Here is a 17,688-nt window from a genome sequence, read left to right as displayed (position 1 = left end):
TTATAACATAGATGAATATAAATAATAAAACAAAACATTAAAATCAATATGATAAAAATAATATTTTAACTAATAATATTTTATTTATCTCGTTGTATCGTGTTGTATCGTACGAATACCTTTCTAGTTTTAACTAATAATTACTTAATATGATAAAAAATAAAAAAAACATAAGAAAGTAAATGAAAACGACTAAAATCTTTAAAAGGGTAAAACGCATAAAAACCACGTGTGTATATATATGTATAATGTATGTACGCATATATATATATATATATTTGAACATTAACAACCAGCTTGGCTTTTCATCAATGGCGACTTCATATGTACTCTCCTCAAGTTCTTCCCTTTTCCTTAGCCAGGTGAAGAACAATACCCTTTTGATGTTTCAGTCATTTCTCTTCTTTTGTGTTTGTTTTACTCAAAATCGTTGTCTAACCTTTCAAATTTGCAGAATGACGTGGGTGTCTCTCTGTTCTCTTCACAACCTTCTCGTTCAATCCAAATCATGCAGAAAAAAGTATCCAGAAAGATTGAATCCATCATGGCACCACAACGATCTGCACGAAACCCATCCATGACTGGTTCAGTTGGGTCTTTTTTTTCATTTATCATGTCAATTTTCTAAATCTCTGTATTTTACAGCTATTCTTGGAACGAACTTATATATATATATATATATATACACACACACAGACACACATACACTTCTAACCATGTTTTGAATTGATTGATTGGAGAAGTTGGGTTGGATTTGGAGTAATTCGATTGCTTTTTCAGGTCAAAACCAGGATGACAATGACAGAGAAGATCTTCTCCAGGGCTTCGGAGAAATCCCAGGTGAATCCTGGTGACAATGTGTGGATCAACGTTGATGTCTTGATGACACATGATGCTTGTGGCCCAGGTTGCATCGGAGTCTTCAAGAAAGAGTTTGGGGATGATGCCAAGGTACCAAATTCAATCGTTGTTTACTGCTACATTCACAAAACACTAGAATCTTTGAAAGCAGCTCGATTTAGGCATTTTTGTTTCGACATTTGATGTTAAGGACTGGCTGGATCAACTCCATTTGTTGATGGCTTAATCTGTTTCAGGTTTGGGACCGTGAGAAGATAGTAATCATAGCTGACCATTACATATTCACAAGTGATGAAAGAGCAAACAGAAACCTCAATTTTGTTAGGGATTTCTGCATCGAACAAGGGATCAAATATTTCTACGATATCACAGACCGTAGCGACTTCAAGGTACCATGTTCTCGCCTTTTCGGAATCTCGAAAGTCATCTTACATCTTATTGCCTGATGTTCAATGGATGTTATAATAAGACTGCTTATTGATTCAGGCTAATCCTGATTACAAAGGTGTATGTCATGTTGCACTTGCACAAGAAGGTCATTGCAGACCGGGAGAGGTACCTGAAAACCATTCAGCCCATTTAATATGAAGTTACTACTCACTATATATAGAAATGTCACACTGAGTTGTTGCCTTCAGGTCATGATTGGTACGGACTCCCACACCTGCACTGCCGGTGCGTTTGGCCAGTTTGCTACAGGAGTTGGAAACACAGACGCTGCTTTTGGGTTTGAGACTGGAAAGGTTTTGCTTAAGGTTAGTTATTAGGTATGATAAAAATTGAATCTTTATACGAAAAACGCGGAAGCATGAAACGTAATAACGAAACCGAGGAACACATTTATGTAATCAAAGAAACAAATAAAATCTACAAATGTACCTCGATTGTAGATCAAAACGATTAAGGATCCAACGTAAAATCCCTTTACCAGTTCGCACACGAAATGGTAAACCGGAACATGAAACCTTCTCGCTTGGAGCACTAAAATCGACCTCAAGAACCCCTTAGGATTGAATTCGGCCGTAGATGGGAGAGAGAGAGAGAGAGGAGGGAGAGGCGATTTTTGCTTAGGGTTTAATTATGTCCTTATCTCTAAGTTAGTTAGGTTTAAATACCTATGATTTGGGCTTAAATCCCTAACGGACTTCTAAAGCCTCTTTAAGCATATTTAAAATTCACTAGAAAGGTCCTCGTGCAATGCAACAAGATACATCTTGATTTTAATATTTCATTTTATTCTTTATCTCAGTCGATGTTATAGTATAGTCTTATGTAATTTTGAAAAAGCGGTGATGTTTTTATTTTTGAATAAAATATAAACTTGAAGATATCATAAAATTTTGACAAGAATATATCGATGTTAGTATCAACTTAACTATTTAAAATTCCTATTTTTTGTATAATTTTTTAATTCAATTTTTTTATTATAATTTAATTTAGGTTCAATATTGAAGTAATTTATATTTGATTTAATAATATAATTTTCTTATAAAAATAATAATTAATTATTTTGTTAGAACTCGATAATTGTCCTAATTATATTTTAGATTTTTTAGATTTTAAAATAAGATATTTATCCTCTACTTGATTATGTTTATTCGCAGTTAGTTACACAAATTCAAACATAGAACTTTAATAAGTTGTACTTATGCATAATTTACTTGTAATCTTGATTTTTAAATAATATGAATCAATATACAGTACTTCATGCATTAAAAATGGTTTTTAAGAATTTTTGTTAAATGTTTTATAATATAGTATAGATTAGCAATTAACTAATCATTTAGTTAATTAATAATTAATAACTTATCAAAATAAATTATTATTTACTAATTAATTGTTAACTATTAACAATTAACAAAACCAGTCCCCAAGGTTTCTCACTTTCCAATTTAGGCTAAGTGTGTAGCCTCGATAGGCTTATGGAATTTATTTATTAAATTCATTTGTGACATTAAACATTATTTCCAACAATTATTTTGTTCTTGGAAGTACTCATTCTAAGGAAATGTAACGGCTTTTTAACATGTTTTCTAGCTCTTTTTGCTTAATGACGATATCTACTTTTGTTCTTCATGATCTTGTTTTCCAGGTACCTCCGACCTTAAGATTTGTGTTGGATGGAGAAATGCCCGATTATCTGCTTGCAAAGGATTTGATCTTACAAGTAAATTCTACTATGCACTGGAGATATCTGAGTTGATCTTAATCGATTCAGCCCAACTTCCATGCCTGTTTCACTGACCATTTTCACGTTATAGATAATCGGTGAAATATCTGTATCTGGTGCAACATATAAAGCAATGGAGTTCGTTGGTTCGACTATTGAAAGTCTAACGGTAAGTTCTTCGTCCTTTTCGGTTTGTGTAATATTTTCAACGGACTTTGTTGGTTCGTTTTCCGTTTTTCCGTTTATATAAGACATTTGTGTTATATAGATGGAAGAAAGAATGACATTATGCAACATGGTTGTTGAAGCTGGGGGGAAGAATAGTGTTATTCCAGCCGATGCTACTACATTTAAATACCTTGAGGTTCGCTTCATCGTACTCTCTTCAAATCGTTTAAATACCATCGTGTGCTGTCCAGTTCTGATTCCATTAAGATCTGTATCTCCCTCAGGACAGAACATCTGTGCCCTATGAACCCGTCTATAGTGATGATCAAGCAAGGTAACTCCATATCAGTTCTGCCCGTCTCTCCATCTCAATTGCAAGATTTTCATGTTTCGAGTCTTTCTTTGCGTTTCAGGTTTGTTGCTGAGTACAGGATCGATGCCTCCAAGTTGGAGCCCGTAGTGGCGAAGGTTTGATACGTTACTTTCCATTGGACTTCTTTATGCTTTTCAGAAACATTAGCAAGTGGAACAGAAATACTCGAAACTAGCCCATTCAGATTCGTGTGATATAGACGTTGTTTTTTACGCTTTGCAGCCTCATTCTCCTGATAATCGCGCTTTAGCAAGGGAATGCAAAGACGTCAAAACAGACAGAGTGTATATCGGATCTTGTACTGGAGGCAAAACCGAAGATTTTCTAGCAGCTGCCAAAGTTTTCCTAGCTTCAGTAAGATTTCTAACATCTTACTTCTTTTAGGCTCAAATTGCTTATACCGAAAAGGGTGTTGCTAAACGAACCCCCTTTTGGATCATAGAAATGTAAACGGCTTGATGTTTATGCGTTACCATGTTACATAGACCTTTGATATAACGTGCAGGGCGAAAAGGTCAAAGTACCGACATTCCTTGTTCCTGCTACTCAAAAGGTACGTGTTATGCTCGTTACAAGTTGGTGTAAATTGTATGCTAACAGTAGAATTCTGTAGGTATGGATGGACTTATATACCCTCCCGGTGCCAGGATCCGGTGGCAAGACTTGTTCCCAGATATTTGAAGCAGCCGGTTGTGATACACCTACAAGTCCTAGTTGTGGTGCTTGTTTAGGTGGTCCACGGGATGTTTATGCACGCCTTAACGAACCTCAGGCCAGTATTTCTCTTCTTTACCTGCGCTAAGATCATAATGTTCGACTTCTAAGTTGTATAAAGGGATACTGCAGGTCTGTGTGTCGACCACAAATAGGAACTTCCCGGGTCGAATGGGTCACACAGAAGGTCAGATCTATCTAGCTTCTCCTTACACTGCTGCAGCTTCGGCTTTGACTGGTTTTGTTACCGATCCAAGAGAGTTTTTGCGTTGATCTCATTGCTGTTTCTGTTCATTCATCGACACAACCTTCTTGTACGATTGTTTTCTATTATGTTATTATAAATCTCTACGAGATAACCATTGGTTGAGGTTGTTTTTACTTGGTGACTCCCCAAGAAATGTCCATGAGTTTGCATTTTATGCACATCGTCTGCTTTCAGATCCAAAAGAAATGGTTGTATTAAACATGGTATGCCAAACATGAGACTATTTATTTTTGTCCCATCTCGTCTCATCCAGTCTGCTTACAAGCGCACCCTAAATAAACAAGAAGTCTGATCTCATCTCGGGTTCTTTAAATCGAACTTGTAATCACATTTTTATTGAACTTTAAACCATGCTAATGACACAAACAGTTGAACAGATCAAGAATACTAAAAACTGGCAAAACCTAAGACAAAAACAACACATTGTTTACAGAAATATACCTGCCCATCTTGTGTTTTTTGTGTGCAGACTTTGAAATGTTCAAAGTTCATCATGCATATGTTGTTCTAAACCAACATCAGCATTTGGAACTGCATGTTCATTGATCTGAGCAAGGTGGTTTATAGCATCTGCTACACCTGGTGTTCCCTTATCGATTTCGGCTTCTCCCACCATACGAGCTCTGATAGCACCTATAACCTTTCTCTGCAATTTGAGTATTCCAATTCGCTTTGAAACAACGTAAAGAACAGCTAAGGAGAATAAGACGAATCCAACAAGAAGTATAATCCTGCCCACGTAAATTCAACCTTAAACGACTAGTTTTTAAGATTTAATACGAAGAGGAAACGATAAACTAACGATTTGTGTGTAACCTGCCGAGAACGTCTTGGCGTTTCATTGTTAAGAGCAATTTACGTGTTCGCATCGGTAATGAATGATGACCCTTGTATTCTCTTTCTGCTTTCTTTAACACTTCTTTTGATTCCTCTGCACTAAACAAAGATAGCTTTTATCATGAAAAGTTACCAACACCACTGAATAGTTCAGTCCATAATAATCTAAATCAAACCAAACCAAAGGAGCAATTGATTATGGTTTGTATAGTTTGTTAGAATTAGGGGTGTTCGCAGTCCAGTTTGGGCAGTTTAACCCCTCAAACCACAAACCAACCGCAATGGGGGTTTTAAATTTTTTCCAAATCAAGCGGTTTGGCAGCAATTAACCAAACCGTTCAAGCCGGACCACAAAAGGTGGTTTGGTCTGACTGGTTTAGGCAGTTTGTGCCTCTTATGGGCTTTAAACTAAAAAAAACATAACATCTATATCCAAAATGAAATTTCTACAAATACAGCATTGTTATAATATAGTATAAAAATTTATAAAAGAAAGGTTTATCTCTAAAATTAAAAAAATTATTGAGCAAATTGAAAAAAGTTAAACCAATCTATCAAAAATAGTTGGAATTTTGGATTTGATTTTTGAACAAATTTCGGGATTTTGTCAATTTCGATAATGTGGTCAATTGAGAAACGAAAACTAAAAACATAATGTCGTGGATAAACTTTTTTAATTGGGACATAAAAGTTGAACATACAACATGAAAACTAAATACAATTAGTAGATGTGTATTTTTGGTGGTCGGTTCGATCTAGACCGCTCAAAAAACGTTCAAAAAGAAGACCAGACCAGATCGAGCGGTTTGGCTATTTTTTAGATTGACCAGACCGTCAAACCGCTAAAACGGCCAAAAACGGTCCAATTTGGCTTGGTTCTACCGGTTTGAGCGGTCCAATAGTTTTTTTATACACCTCTAGTTAGAATTAGATGGTCTGTAAATGAAACGTCCCCCCATATGTATATATATATATATATACACACACACACACACACTTATGCAGGGAGGTTTAACAAAAAACCCCCAAAAAACGAAAAATTGAGGAACATTCTGGTAACCATTCATCTGGATGGTATGCACATGTTCATACAAGTAACCAAAGTTGTTTTTGTTTTTTATGCACGTGTGCATGTTATGCACATTGGCATACCGTCCGGATGAATGGTTACTAGAGTGTTCCTCGGTTTTTCCTTTTTTGCGGTTTTCCCCTGAACCTGACCCTGACCCTATATATATATGTATATGATGAAGCCACAAGAAAATCATATAAACGTATTTAACCAGAAAAGGGAAAAGAAAGATTAAGACGAACCAAAAGCCATGAGTGTGCTTCCACTTCGTTCAACCTCCTGTAAATAAATCAACGGGTAAGGAAGATATAGTACATATCATGCTTGAACCTAAAGAAGATATTTTGTAGAAAGAATAGCATTTAACGTATTCTATTTTGTTTGCTTTGTTGTTTTTCTGTTCTCTTACTGAATGCAACTTAAGAAGTAAGTGGACTTTTGCAGGAGGATCATGAGCCATGGTCAGACCAAACCAAGAAGCTCCGGTCCGCAATTAGCAACTGATGCTTTTACATCAGAAATGGTTTAGAGTATATAAATGGCGCGTTTACATACTTTTTTCATGTGAATCAACTATGAGAAAGTTGTCTTCCGACATATTTGAAGAACTGTTCAAGATCAAAAGCAACAACCTGAATCATCAGCTGTCGTGTGCGGCGAAGGCTCTCTGTAATGATCCCCGCTGCAGATGTCATTCCAGCTTTAGTCCTGATGGCAAAATATATAGCATTCAGCACATTTCAAGAAATACTTTTTTCTAAAACAATCCATATTTGCTGCATTATGACAATGTTAACATAAAGAATCTCAGAAAGAAATTGGAGTACTATAAACATGGATGAACTAGATGGTGATACATACTGTAACTTGAGCCTTCGAGCTGTGGACTCTTCTCCCCCTCCCAAGAGAAGCTCCCTCTGGTATCAAATATCAGATATGAAATCACAATGCTAAGTCTCATAGCCATCTCAAACTATTATTGGGTAACCATGGGTGTGCACTCGACTAATCCCATGGGCCCTAAATTAACAGCTAGACAAACCCTCCGGTGACCCTGAGGAGACTTGAACCGGTGATCTCTCGGAGCAAACACAGGGTCTTACCTCCTCTTGGAGTGACTGTTCAAACTTGAGCAAGGAGAATATAATGTGATCAAGTTTATTACCTCCTCTCTGGTAGCTTTCCTCATGCTAGCCTTTGCTTGCAGATTAGCTTTTCTCAAACTTGACCGCAGGCTCAATAAGAAAAGGGAAAGTCAGAAAACCATTAATCAAACTTGTGTAATCAAATGTATTATATACAACTAGTAGCTAAATCAAATGTCTATGTAAAGAATCCCTCCTTTTATTGTGAGGTTTGAACCCTAATGACCCGTTTAGGGAAAAGGACCTTGAATTCCAAAAAAGGATCAAGACCCATTTAGGGAAAAGGATCTTGAATTCCCAAAAAGGATCAAGATTCTGGCATTTTAGGATTAGAAAGGGTAGGAATGAAACCTTTGAATCTGATTGTTCCATGAGTGAAGTAACAAGTGGGCATTGTGATATCTGGGAAGTTGTGGGGCCAGGAGATCAAGATTGAATAGTGCCGTAGTAAGCATACCCAATCCGTCTTGAGCAAGTCCATTCAATCTGGCCAACGAATCTCCATTGTTGTTGTTGTTGTTGTTGATATGGTTATTGTAATCTTGAATGGCACGAATGTGGTTTAGGGTGTGCACATAGGCATCGTCCCAGTCTTTCTTTGTCCTGTTGAATTCCTCAATAACAACAATGTCTGAATCTGATGGCTTTACCTCCATGATTAATGTGGAAGGAGGAGCATTAAAATTACTTTGAAGGATTGGATCTGTTGTCTCTGGGTTCCAATTGAAGTGAATAAACGAATTCCAATGTCGAATTATGAAATCTGTTATGGAGTTGTTGGCTTTTCATTGATAATCAATGCTTGTTCATCTTCAATGCCCAAGGATTCCAAATTTAACAATCTTTCTTTTTGCTGCTTGAATCCCAATTCTTTTCTTGCTTCATGTTTATGTTTCAATTCAGAATGAAAGGTTTGATCATGTTGAAAATTTGATTGTTATGTCTTTTTATTTTAAATTTTTGAATAATATGAGATGTTTTGAACGAGGGATATATTGAGTATGTAGTTGATATCGGTAAGCTAATTATTTTATTAGGGGTGTTTTACTGTAAAAACAATTTATTGACTTATTCAGGTATAACATTGATAATAAGCACTTTTGAGTGTTTGGATAAATAACTTATTGACTTATTCAGGTGTGACACCAATAATAAGCACTTGTGAGTGTTTGGATAAACAATTTATACCGGTGTCAAACCGGTAATAAGAAGTTTTTGAAAAAGTTAAATCTTTCTGACTTATAATAAATTGATAAGTGCTTTTGTAGAAAAGCATAAGTTGTTTTAAATAAGCAATCCCAAACACCCCCTCATACACATGAGGGTACTCGTGCCAGATAGATCTTGATTTTAATGTTTCATTTTTTTTTCGGTCGATTTATAAAAAATTGAAAAAAAAATTGATATTAGTACCAAAATGACTTTAAATTTTCTTCTTTTTTATGTATTTCTTTAATTCATTTTTTTTGGTTTAATAATATAATTTTTATAAAGATAATAATTAAATATTTTGTTAGATATAAATAATTATCTTAATTATATTTTATTTAAAATGAGATGTTTATATTCTATTTAATTATATTTATCTGTAGTTAGTTATACGAATTCAAACATTAAGCTTTAATAAGTTGTATTTAAGCAAAATTTATGTGTAATCTTGATTTTTAAGTAATATGCATCAATAAACAGTACTTCAAGCACAAAAAATGGTTTTTAAGAGTTTTTGTCAAATGATTTATAATATAGTATAGATATTTACCAAAAAATTATATTTCATTCATAAATGAATCATATAAAAGGTTAAAATGGTAATTTATTGTCGTTGAAACTATTCATTCAAAACTTTTACCAGATAAACATATCCATTTTGGACTATATCATACATAATATTTTAATTTATTTAACCACTTAATTATTCTGTGTCAAACCATTTGCCAATCATATTTTGATTATGTACTGTATCATACAGAGCTTTTTTTTTCTATTAACCTGGATATCTAACCCGCTATGTGAGCTGATTAATTTCAAGGCAACCACCCGCTTTACGGGTATCGTATTTGAACCTACGTAGTCACAAGAGGATTTTTATTCCTTCTTGGATTTGAACCTGGACCTCCAGACACTTTTGACATTTGGAGCTCAAACTCAAACTAATCAGACACCCCTCATGTGGTTCATATAGAGCCTTTTAGTTCCGTTGACCTACATGTTCACGGTCGTTTTTCATTCCAGTCTCAAGAGGAAACCATCGATCTACAGATTCACGCAACTTTTAAAAAGGATACCATCGATCTACAGGTATATCCAACGACGAATTCATTGGAAGCATACCTCAAAGTGTTTTAACATATTCAAGAATCTTAACAATATTGATGGAAGTAACAACATATTCAATGGAAACTTGTCTCAAAAGTGTTTAAGTAACAAGATATTCAAGAATCTTAGCAAGATCAGTTTAAGTAACAATAGATTCAATTGATCAGATCGACTCGTTAGAACATCAATCTATGGTTTCATGTAATCCAACATCTCATTAGAACAACAATCGATGGTTTGAATCGACTCATTAGAACAAAAATCGACGGTTTCAAGAATCTTAAAAAGATATGTAATTGCAAATCGATGGTATCTTCTTGAGAGCGGCGTGAATCTGCAGATTGATCGTTTCATCTTGAGAACGGTGTGAGAAACAATTGTGAATCTACAGATCGATCATGAAGTCCTATTGAGAGCGGCGTGAGAACAAGTAAAAGGGCAATATTGGAAAACAAGGCTCTGAATGGCTTGGTGAGACCTTAGGGGTTGTTTGTTTATCTCTTAATAGTTCCATTAAGATGCAACTTCTGAATCGTTAAGAGGTGAATCTTGTTTGGCAAAAAAAAGTCTGTCTCTTAATGATTCTAAAACCATCTGAATGATTTGTATCATGGACCTCCCTTAACCATTAAGCGCCTTAATTTCATCGTAAACAATTACCAAACAATTATATTTCATTTTACACTATATCATGAGATTCTCTTAATCATTCTGATCACTTAATCATTTTGCACCAAACCATTCAGCAACTTTCAAACATCCTTAGACAAAAAAATTGCTCAGAGCCTTAAAATTTTCAATAATTTTTTTTTTAAATTAAAAATCCTAAAAACTTATTTTTTATTATAAAAAATCGAGCATAACCGGTTAAGGACCAAACCTTAAGGGGCTGTTTGGTTTGCGGAATTCGAAGGAATTTGATGGAATTGGAATGACAAATTCCTTTGACCAAATTTCAATTCCTCTGTTTGGTTCATTTCTTGAAATGAATGAAATCCTTCAAATTCCATTGAATTCCACAAGTTAATTAATTCATCATTCATTGGCATAATGGAAGGAATTGAATTCCATCACCACCCACCACGTTCATGCTACTATTGCTCATGATGCCCCACCCTTAACCCCCACCATTGATGTCGCTGCCACCCACCCTAACCCACCCTAACCACTATGCCACTACTGTTGTCATCACACCCACCCACCATTCGGTCACTCACTACACATCCCTACTACGACTATGCTACTAACGTTATTGTCACACCCCTAACCTAACCCCCACCACCACAACATTATTGTCGTCACCACAACTGCCACTCACCCTACCGCACCCTACCCTAACCACCACTAGCCACTATGTCACTACTKTCGTCATCATACCCACCCACTCCCAATCACCCTGACCATCATCCCACCACTATCATCGTTACAGCTTTCACTTATCCCCACCTCCCCGTCCACCCTACCCCAACCCACCACTAAACACCATGCCACTATTATTGTCGTCATACCCACCCACTCCCTGGCCCCAGCCACCCGACCACTATCCCACCACTAGCATCATCACAGCTACCACCCCGCCACCTACCCCACCGTCCTGCCTTGCCCCCACCCTACCTTACCTTACTCTAACCCCATCACTAACCACCATCCTACCATTGTAGTCATCACAACTATCACACTGCCACCTATTGCCCCACTCTGGTTTCACCCCCACTACCTCGCCCCACCCCTGCCTGCTCGCAACAATCCCCACCTATGGAGCAGCAGGGTAGGGTAGAAGTGGTGGGGGCAGGACGGGTGATAGTTGTGACGATGACATTAGTGACATAGTGGCTGGTAGGGTGTGGGCGGGACGATGGATGGGATAGTCCATGCAAAGATGATTGTTCCAATTTTATTGAGAGATTTCATTCTAATTCCTACTAACCAAATGCATGATCAAATTCCATTACAATTCCCTCAAAGTCAAATTCATTTGATGAATTCCAATTCCATCAAATTTCATTCTATAAACCAAACACCCCCTAAATTTCCGTAAAAACCATAACCGCTTCCAAACCACTGATGGTTTCCAATCAGTCCCAGTCCGGTCCCGGTCCCGTCCCACGTCGATCCGGGGCCGAACCCATTTTGGCACTCTCCATTGATATGTAATCTATTTTCTCTTTGTCGGCCCAGTATTCCACTACTACCCGATACCCTTGCCCTAACGATTGAACGAACCTCCAAATTGGACGAACCCAAGCCAGTCGTCCGCCATTGAAGCTTGAGCTCTAACCATAGAAAGAAGCTCTCGAAATTGTAGGCTGATTTATTCTAACAGTTCAAGGAAACTTAAAGGAAGTCTGTGGATGAAACTGCTGGCTTGACCGAATGTTAGTGACAGAAGCCCCATTATGTTTATTTGGATGATATTTGATTCTGTTCTTATCTTTCCTTTATTGCATATGCACTTGGCATCTTTGTGTTATTGAATTATAATTCAATGCTTGCACATTATAAGCTCTTCTATCAAATTCTATTATGCAGAAATTTTCGATTATGTAATGCGTTTGTCCTTATCACTATCATCAACAATGTATTGTGTTTATCATCATGTTTCTTACATGTAATTATCATAAAGATGAACACATGAAATTAATCCGACTAAGTATGCATATAATTGAGGCATGTACGTTAATCTTTATGTATACTCCTCATTTTAGTTTAATTTTGATTAAGTTGGATTGTGTTCATGTTTCAATTTTTGAATTTATTCCCATTTAGTTACAGTTTTTGAATTATTTTTTCTTCTAGATCTGCTGTTTCATGTTTGCGTTTATTGATCGTTATCAAAAGGGATAAAGTTTGAGGCATCATTGCACAATGCACACACAACGCATTTATTTGGAAGCTTAATTTAGGTTATTGTACTAATCACTTGTGCTTGATGCAGTGTGGCCGGTTTGTAAGAACAATTTAGGGCATCAAGTGAATTATTTATTCGAAGATGGCTCGTTTCCGTAATGTAAGTGATTTTACTCCAATTTTGTAGTTTGTGAAGATGATTAAATGCAAGATGATAGTTTACTTGTTTACTTACGATCATCATATCCCAATTGTCAGAAACCATGTAAATGATGTGGATTTTTCAGAAGTAAAATCATTCCTGTTGAGATTTAATCTGTGTAAGATACCGGGATGTCATAAAAGTTATTGTCTTTTAGATGGATATTGGTATCGTAGACGTGCCTTAGGAGCAGTGATGAATTTGCTATAACAACAATGCCAGTTTCATAAAACGAGATATCATACTCCTTCCTGTTCGTTCTTGTAGACCTTAGGTCCAGTTCTTTTTCTTGAGGATTTTGACGATTCATAATATGTCGCTCTTAAGTTTCATGAAACAATCATTTGTCCTTTTGTGTTTCAATCAGAAAAAGAAGGTGGCATTTGTGAAACCCATAAAGAAGCAACCGCAGCAGAATGTGGATCATGTAACCGGTGACAAGATACCAAGAAGTTTTGTCTTTTCGAGGTTGAAGTTACCTGGGTCTCTCAAACAATTGCAAGCAGACTTGAGAAAGATGATGCTTCCATATACAGCTCTAAATCTAAAGGTAAACCATACTTGTAGATTATGTTGATTGTGGCAGTGAAACATCATTATTTTGAACTATCAAGTTACTCTGACTTAATATTATCCCAATTAATATGAATTAGCTTGTTTAGAATAGTATACCTTGCATACCGTGCTGTTTGGCGTTATAGATAGTTTTGATCTGTCACGTTTGATGTCTTTGACTGTAATTGCATGAACTTCTGACCCTTAGGGCCCGTTTGGTTTGCTGGATTTTGTGGGGTTTAGAATTGGATTCCATTCCAGTCCCACACTTGGTTTAGTGGAAAGTCTGGAATAGAAATCCTGGGATTTAGAAATCCATGTGAGTAATTGGTATTTCGCGGGATTTCACAGGACTTGTTTGTAATAATGTTTTAAAATATGTCAAACACTTGTTTTGTAATAATCAATTAATAAAAAAGGTAACTTAATTATTTTTATACTTTTTATAATTTGTTTCCATAAACTATCTATAAAGAATGGAATTTAATTCCATTCCAAATCCTACAAATCAAACACACCCAAGATTCCAAATCCTTCCATGAAATCCAAATCCTTCAAAAACATTCCATCATACCAAACGGGCTCTTAGGGTTCACATGTTCATAACTCAGCTCTCTATATGTTCTTAGGGTTATGAAATATTTTATATGTAACATTCATTAGAATTTGGTTTAAGATGTGTATAGATAACCAAAGAGGGTCGGTTGTTCATTCGTAATCTGATTTTCTTGTTTCAAGGGATGGTATCAAAGCTCTTTCATACCATTCTGCATTGTTGATCTACATGCGGATGTAGTTATTGTAGTTATGGTTGTAAACTACAGGAGAAGAAACGCAACAACCTCAGAGACTTCTTGAACGTTGCCGGGCCTATGGGAGTTACACATTTTCTTATGTTATCAAAAACAGGAAGTTCCCCATACTTGAGAGTTGCAAGAACACCACAGGGCCCAACTCTTACATTCAAAATTCAAGAATACTCATTGGCTGTTGACATTGCTAACTCCCAGTTACGTCCAAGAGTACCAAAAGATCTATTCAAAAACTCCCCCCTGGTAATCCCCTAATGTTGATGCTTTTTATTAATAGATAAGATTTATCAAGTAAATATTCAAATATTGTCATTATTTTAGCACTTTGAAAGCATGCTAATTATATTATCGTTTTGACAAGCTCATATCTTGAATTTGACCCAATTAATTTCGAAAAAGTACCTCCAGCTATGCTTTGGTGGTTTTCTTTTTTATCTTAGCTGTTTGATGCTTATTGAGTGTTTTGAATTTGAGACAGATTGTGTTGTCTGGATTTGGCACTGGGGAGCAACATCTGAAGCTCACAACCATTATGTTTCAAAACATTTTCCCTGCCATTGACATTAACACAGTGAGTATCTCTTTTGTTTCCGCTTGTATATGCTTAGGATTTTTATAGTCATTGATTGCTCCTCTTATTGTTAAATAAATGTATTGCAGGTTAAACTTTCATCATGCCAGAGAATCGTGTTAATTAATTACAACAAGGATACAAAGCTTATCGATTTTAGGCATTATTCTATCAGATTGCAGCCAGTTGGTGTCTCACGTAGAATCAGAAAGTTTGTGCAGAACCATCAAGTGCCTGATCTTAGAACCCTTCAAGATGTGAGTGACTTTGTAACAAAGTACGTATCTCTCAGCTGTTTCCTGTCTTATAATGTGTTTATGTATATCATAAGTTTGAGTGAAAAACTAACAAATGATAGTTTTGTAATATATGTATAACATCAAAAGGGCTGGTTATGGATCAGAAAGTGAAGGAGATGAGGAAGCGGCAACAGTGAGCTTAGCAACTGCTTTCGGTAGAGTTAACAAGGCTTGTACTAAAAGTGCGGTGAAGCTTCAAGAAGTTGGACCTAGGATGACTCTTGAGCTTATCAAGATTGAGGAAGGATTATGTTCGGGCACTGTAATTTATAGTCAATACGGTAACTCTTTTTTCCAATATATCTTTTCTGTTCCTCTTGTATTAGAATTTCACACAATACCCATGTCCCATGAAACTTGGTGATGGTAGTTCAATACAAATATCTGACCATTAGGTGATAGCTCTAATGATTGGCAATTGGCAAACCATAAGCTAGTTCATTGAAAAAGTCCTGTTTGGTTAGCTATAAGCTAGCTTTTTGAAAAATGCTTGAAATACCGTTTCAATAACCTTAATGGGTTTTTTCCAATTATCCTCGTTATATACATATATATATATATACATATATATATATACATATATATATATACATATATATATATATACATACATATATATATATACATACATATATATATACATATATATATATACATATATATATATATATATATATTTGACATGTTTTAGTGAGAGAAAAAGATGGTGTATTGGAGAAGGCCTTGGTTTGAATCTATATAGCATAGAAGGGTGTTCCATATCCAATTAGTTGAAGTTTTCATTGAACATGAGAAAATGGACATTATATTTTGTTTTGTTTTATTGCAGGAAATAGTGAGGAACAGAAAGAGGAAGGAAATGAAGAGGATGATGATTCAGAAGGAGATGCCGAGGGAAGTGAAGAAGAAGACTAGCTCCATTATAATGCCATTTAGGTATTTGCTTCCATTTTTGTTGCGAGATACTGAATACAGATTCAAATAGCTAACCAGTTTTTCGAGTGTCGATTCTTGTTCCCTTTTCAAAACCGCAAGTTGCACTGCCGCAAGGCAAGGACTGCAACTTGCGGTTTCTGTAAATTAGTGTCTGCATTTTTATAGGTTGCATGTTTTCCTAGTATTTGACCACACCAAGTAGAGATTTCTTTTCTTCTTCCATTTGCTCTCAAATTTAGACAAAAAAACATGGATATTTAAAAAAAAACAAAAGTTCGATTGTATGTTTGTGTTGGAGGAACGTGGAAGAAGGAAAATGAAGTCTGAGAATAATGTCCGGCTGATCTACCGCAAACCAAGAGTTGGTTTTTTGCTTGATATTTTGACGTTATTTCGCATTATTTCATATTATTTGTTTATAGATAAATAAACATGTCTATTGTTAGGGATTGTTTATTAACAACAATTTTTTGTTTGATGCTTAGTTGTTAATGGTTAGGGTTTGAAATTTGATGTCTAATTGTTAATGTAATGATGCTTAGATTTTAATGACTTGATATGTCTATATACGAATTGTTTTTCTATTATGTTACTTAAATTTTGATTTGATATGTCTAATCAGGGTTTGAACTTTGAGGACTTGATTTTATATTATCTTAGGGGACGTTTACTAAACGCTTACGTGGTAAGTGCTTACCGAATAAATTTCCTTATCAGATAAACATGACAAGAGTCAAGAATCTTACTGGGTAAGAGCGATGAGAAGGATGGAGAGTCTTACTCGGTAAGTGAAGATTACGACTCTTACCCAGGTAAGCGCTTACCTGGTAAATTGTTGCATTCAATACGTTTTGATGTACTAAAACCTTACTCATCAAAATAAATTATAGTGTTGACTCCTATAGGTAAGCACTTACCGGGTAAGCATTTGGGTAAACAGCCTCTTAGTCAAATTCTGACTCCTCTACAAATTTCATGTATTTGTGTTGTCGGATTTATGCAACCTTGAAAGAACGTCACAAAACGAAGGTAACGCAAGTATACATGTTAGTCTATTATCGTCTTACAACAAGTAATAAAGGTAAAAGGTACCAACTATCGATCCATAGGGACAATGAAACAAGAATCACAAAATTCAGGCTTAAAACGAGATTTCGGTCTTCAGATGGTGAATTCAAGGACTTTTTTTTGGTTGAGTTAATAACAATCGAAGTTTTTATAGTGATTAAAAAAAACTCAAATGGATCCCTCTTTTCAACATCCCCAAATCCATCCACTCTGCTTGAGTTTTCCATTGACCCTTCAATGGAGGCATGCTAACCTAGAAAATGACTCTATATTGGTTGAAGACACCCTAACAGTAGATAAAGCTCTTGATTTAAGGTTAGTGTTTCTTTTCCTTCGTTTTGCCTTTTTTATGAGAGCTATTGTTGGTGTTGTTAGTGCACTCATTTACTACTATTTCAAGATGCCAACCAACTGTTCGACGATATGTACAAGTGAAAATCAGAGAGTTTTTACTTTTATATTTGAGTATTCTCT

General features: G+C 35.7%; 3 protein-coding genes across 4 annotated transcripts; 2 read left to right on the top strand and 1 right to left on the bottom strand.

Moving 5' to 3' along the window:
- Positions 1–310: 310 nt before the first annotated feature.
- LOC112520424 (3-isopropylmalate dehydratase large subunit, chloroplastic-like) lies at positions 311–4,671 on the top strand. Its single transcript, XM_025128811.1, has 15 exons — positions 311–362; positions 455–589; positions 781–951; positions 1,098–1,250; positions 1,348–1,416; positions 1,500–1,616; positions 2,954–3,028; positions 3,123–3,200; positions 3,300–3,395; positions 3,484–3,533; positions 3,613–3,667; positions 3,795–3,926; positions 4,078–4,125; positions 4,186–4,344; positions 4,419–4,671. The coding sequence occupies exons 1-15, from the start codon at positions 312–314 to the stop codon at positions 4,557–4,559; spliced, it is 1,530 nt and encodes a 509-aa protein (XP_024984579.1). The 5' UTR covers position 311; the 3' UTR covers positions 4,560–4,671.
- A 223-nt stretch (positions 4,672–4,894) lies between these two features.
- LOC112520426 lies at positions 4,895–8,423 on the bottom strand. The gene is made up of 7 exons (XM_025128814.1): positions 7,960–8,423; positions 7,629–7,698; positions 7,325–7,380; positions 7,096–7,171; positions 6,706–6,742; positions 5,371–5,485; positions 4,895–5,285 (listed from the first exon to the last, which is right to left on the bottom strand). The coding sequence occupies exons 1-7, from the start codon at positions 8,262–8,264 to the stop codon at positions 5,036–5,038; spliced, it is 909 nt and encodes a 302-aa protein (XP_024984582.1). The 5' UTR covers positions 8,265–8,423; the 3' UTR covers positions 4,895–5,035.
- A 3,698-nt stretch (positions 8,424–12,121) lies between these two features.
- On the top strand, positions 12,122–16,917 carry LOC112520425 (peter Pan-like protein). 2 transcript variants are annotated; one of them, XM_025128813.1, is made up of 9 exons: positions 12,122–12,299; positions 12,860–12,931; positions 13,341–13,523; positions 14,353–14,583; positions 14,819–14,911; positions 15,001–15,188; positions 15,298–15,491; positions 16,040–16,146; positions 16,864–16,917. In XM_025128813.1, the coding sequence occupies exons 2-8, from the start codon at positions 12,914–12,916 to the stop codon at positions 16,123–16,125; spliced, it is 993 nt and encodes a 330-aa protein (XP_024984581.1). In that variant the 5' UTR covers positions 12,122–12,299; positions 12,860–12,913; the 3' UTR covers positions 16,126–16,146; positions 16,864–16,917. The 2 variants fall into 2 exon arrangements, with proteins under 2 accessions (XP_024984581.1, XP_024984580.1); XM_025128812.1 differs by lacking the exon at positions 16,864–16,917 and having other exon boundaries at positions 16,040–16,246.
- The last annotated feature ends 771 nt before the right edge of the window (positions 16,918–17,688 follow it).

Source organism: Cynara cardunculus (genome assembly GCF_001531365.2).
Source record: "Cynara cardunculus var. scolymus isolate 2C chromosome LG 10, CcrdV1, whole genome shotgun sequence".
Lineage (NCBI taxonomy): Eukaryota > Viridiplantae > Streptophyta > Magnoliopsida > Asterales > Asteraceae > Cynara > Cynara cardunculus.
Note: the sequence above shows the minus strand (reverse complement) of the source record. Positions and strands in the feature narration are given on the sequence as shown.

Bases quoted from the DNA above. Each gene is read 5' to 3' on its own strand.
- LOC112520424 (XM_025128811.1), top strand. From the start codon at position 312: ATGGCGACTTCATATGTACTCTCCTCAAGTTCTTCCCTTTTCCTTAGC. The intron at 590-780 runs GTTGGGTCTTTT...TTGCTTTTTCAG, and splicing joins ACCCATCCATGACTGGTTCA to GTCAAAACCAGGATGACAAT. The intron at 952-1,097 runs GTACCAAATTCA...AATCTGTTTCAG, and splicing joins AGTTTGGGGATGATGCCAAG to GTTTGGGACCGTGAGAAGAT.
- LOC112520426 (XM_025128814.1), bottom strand. From the start codon at position 8,264: ATGGAGGTAAAGCCATCAGATTCAGACATTGTTGTTATTGAGGAATTC. The intron at 6,743-7,095 runs GTTGTTGCTTTT...ATTTATTTACAG, and splicing joins CACGACAGCTGATGATTCAG to GAGGTTGAACGAAGTGGAAG. The intron at 5,486-6,705 runs GTTCGTCTTAAT...TGTTTAGTGCAG, and splicing joins AAGCACACTCATGGCTTTTG to AGGAATCAAAAGAAGTGTTA.
- LOC112520425 (XM_025128813.1), top strand. The intron at 13,524-14,352 runs GTAAACCATACT...TGTAAACTACAG, and splicing joins ATACAGCTCTAAATCTAAAG to GAGAAGAAACGCAACAACCT. The intron at 14,584-14,818 runs GTAATCCCCTAA...AATTTGAGACAG, and splicing joins TATTCAAAAACTCCCCCCTG to ATTGTGTTGTCTGGATTTGG.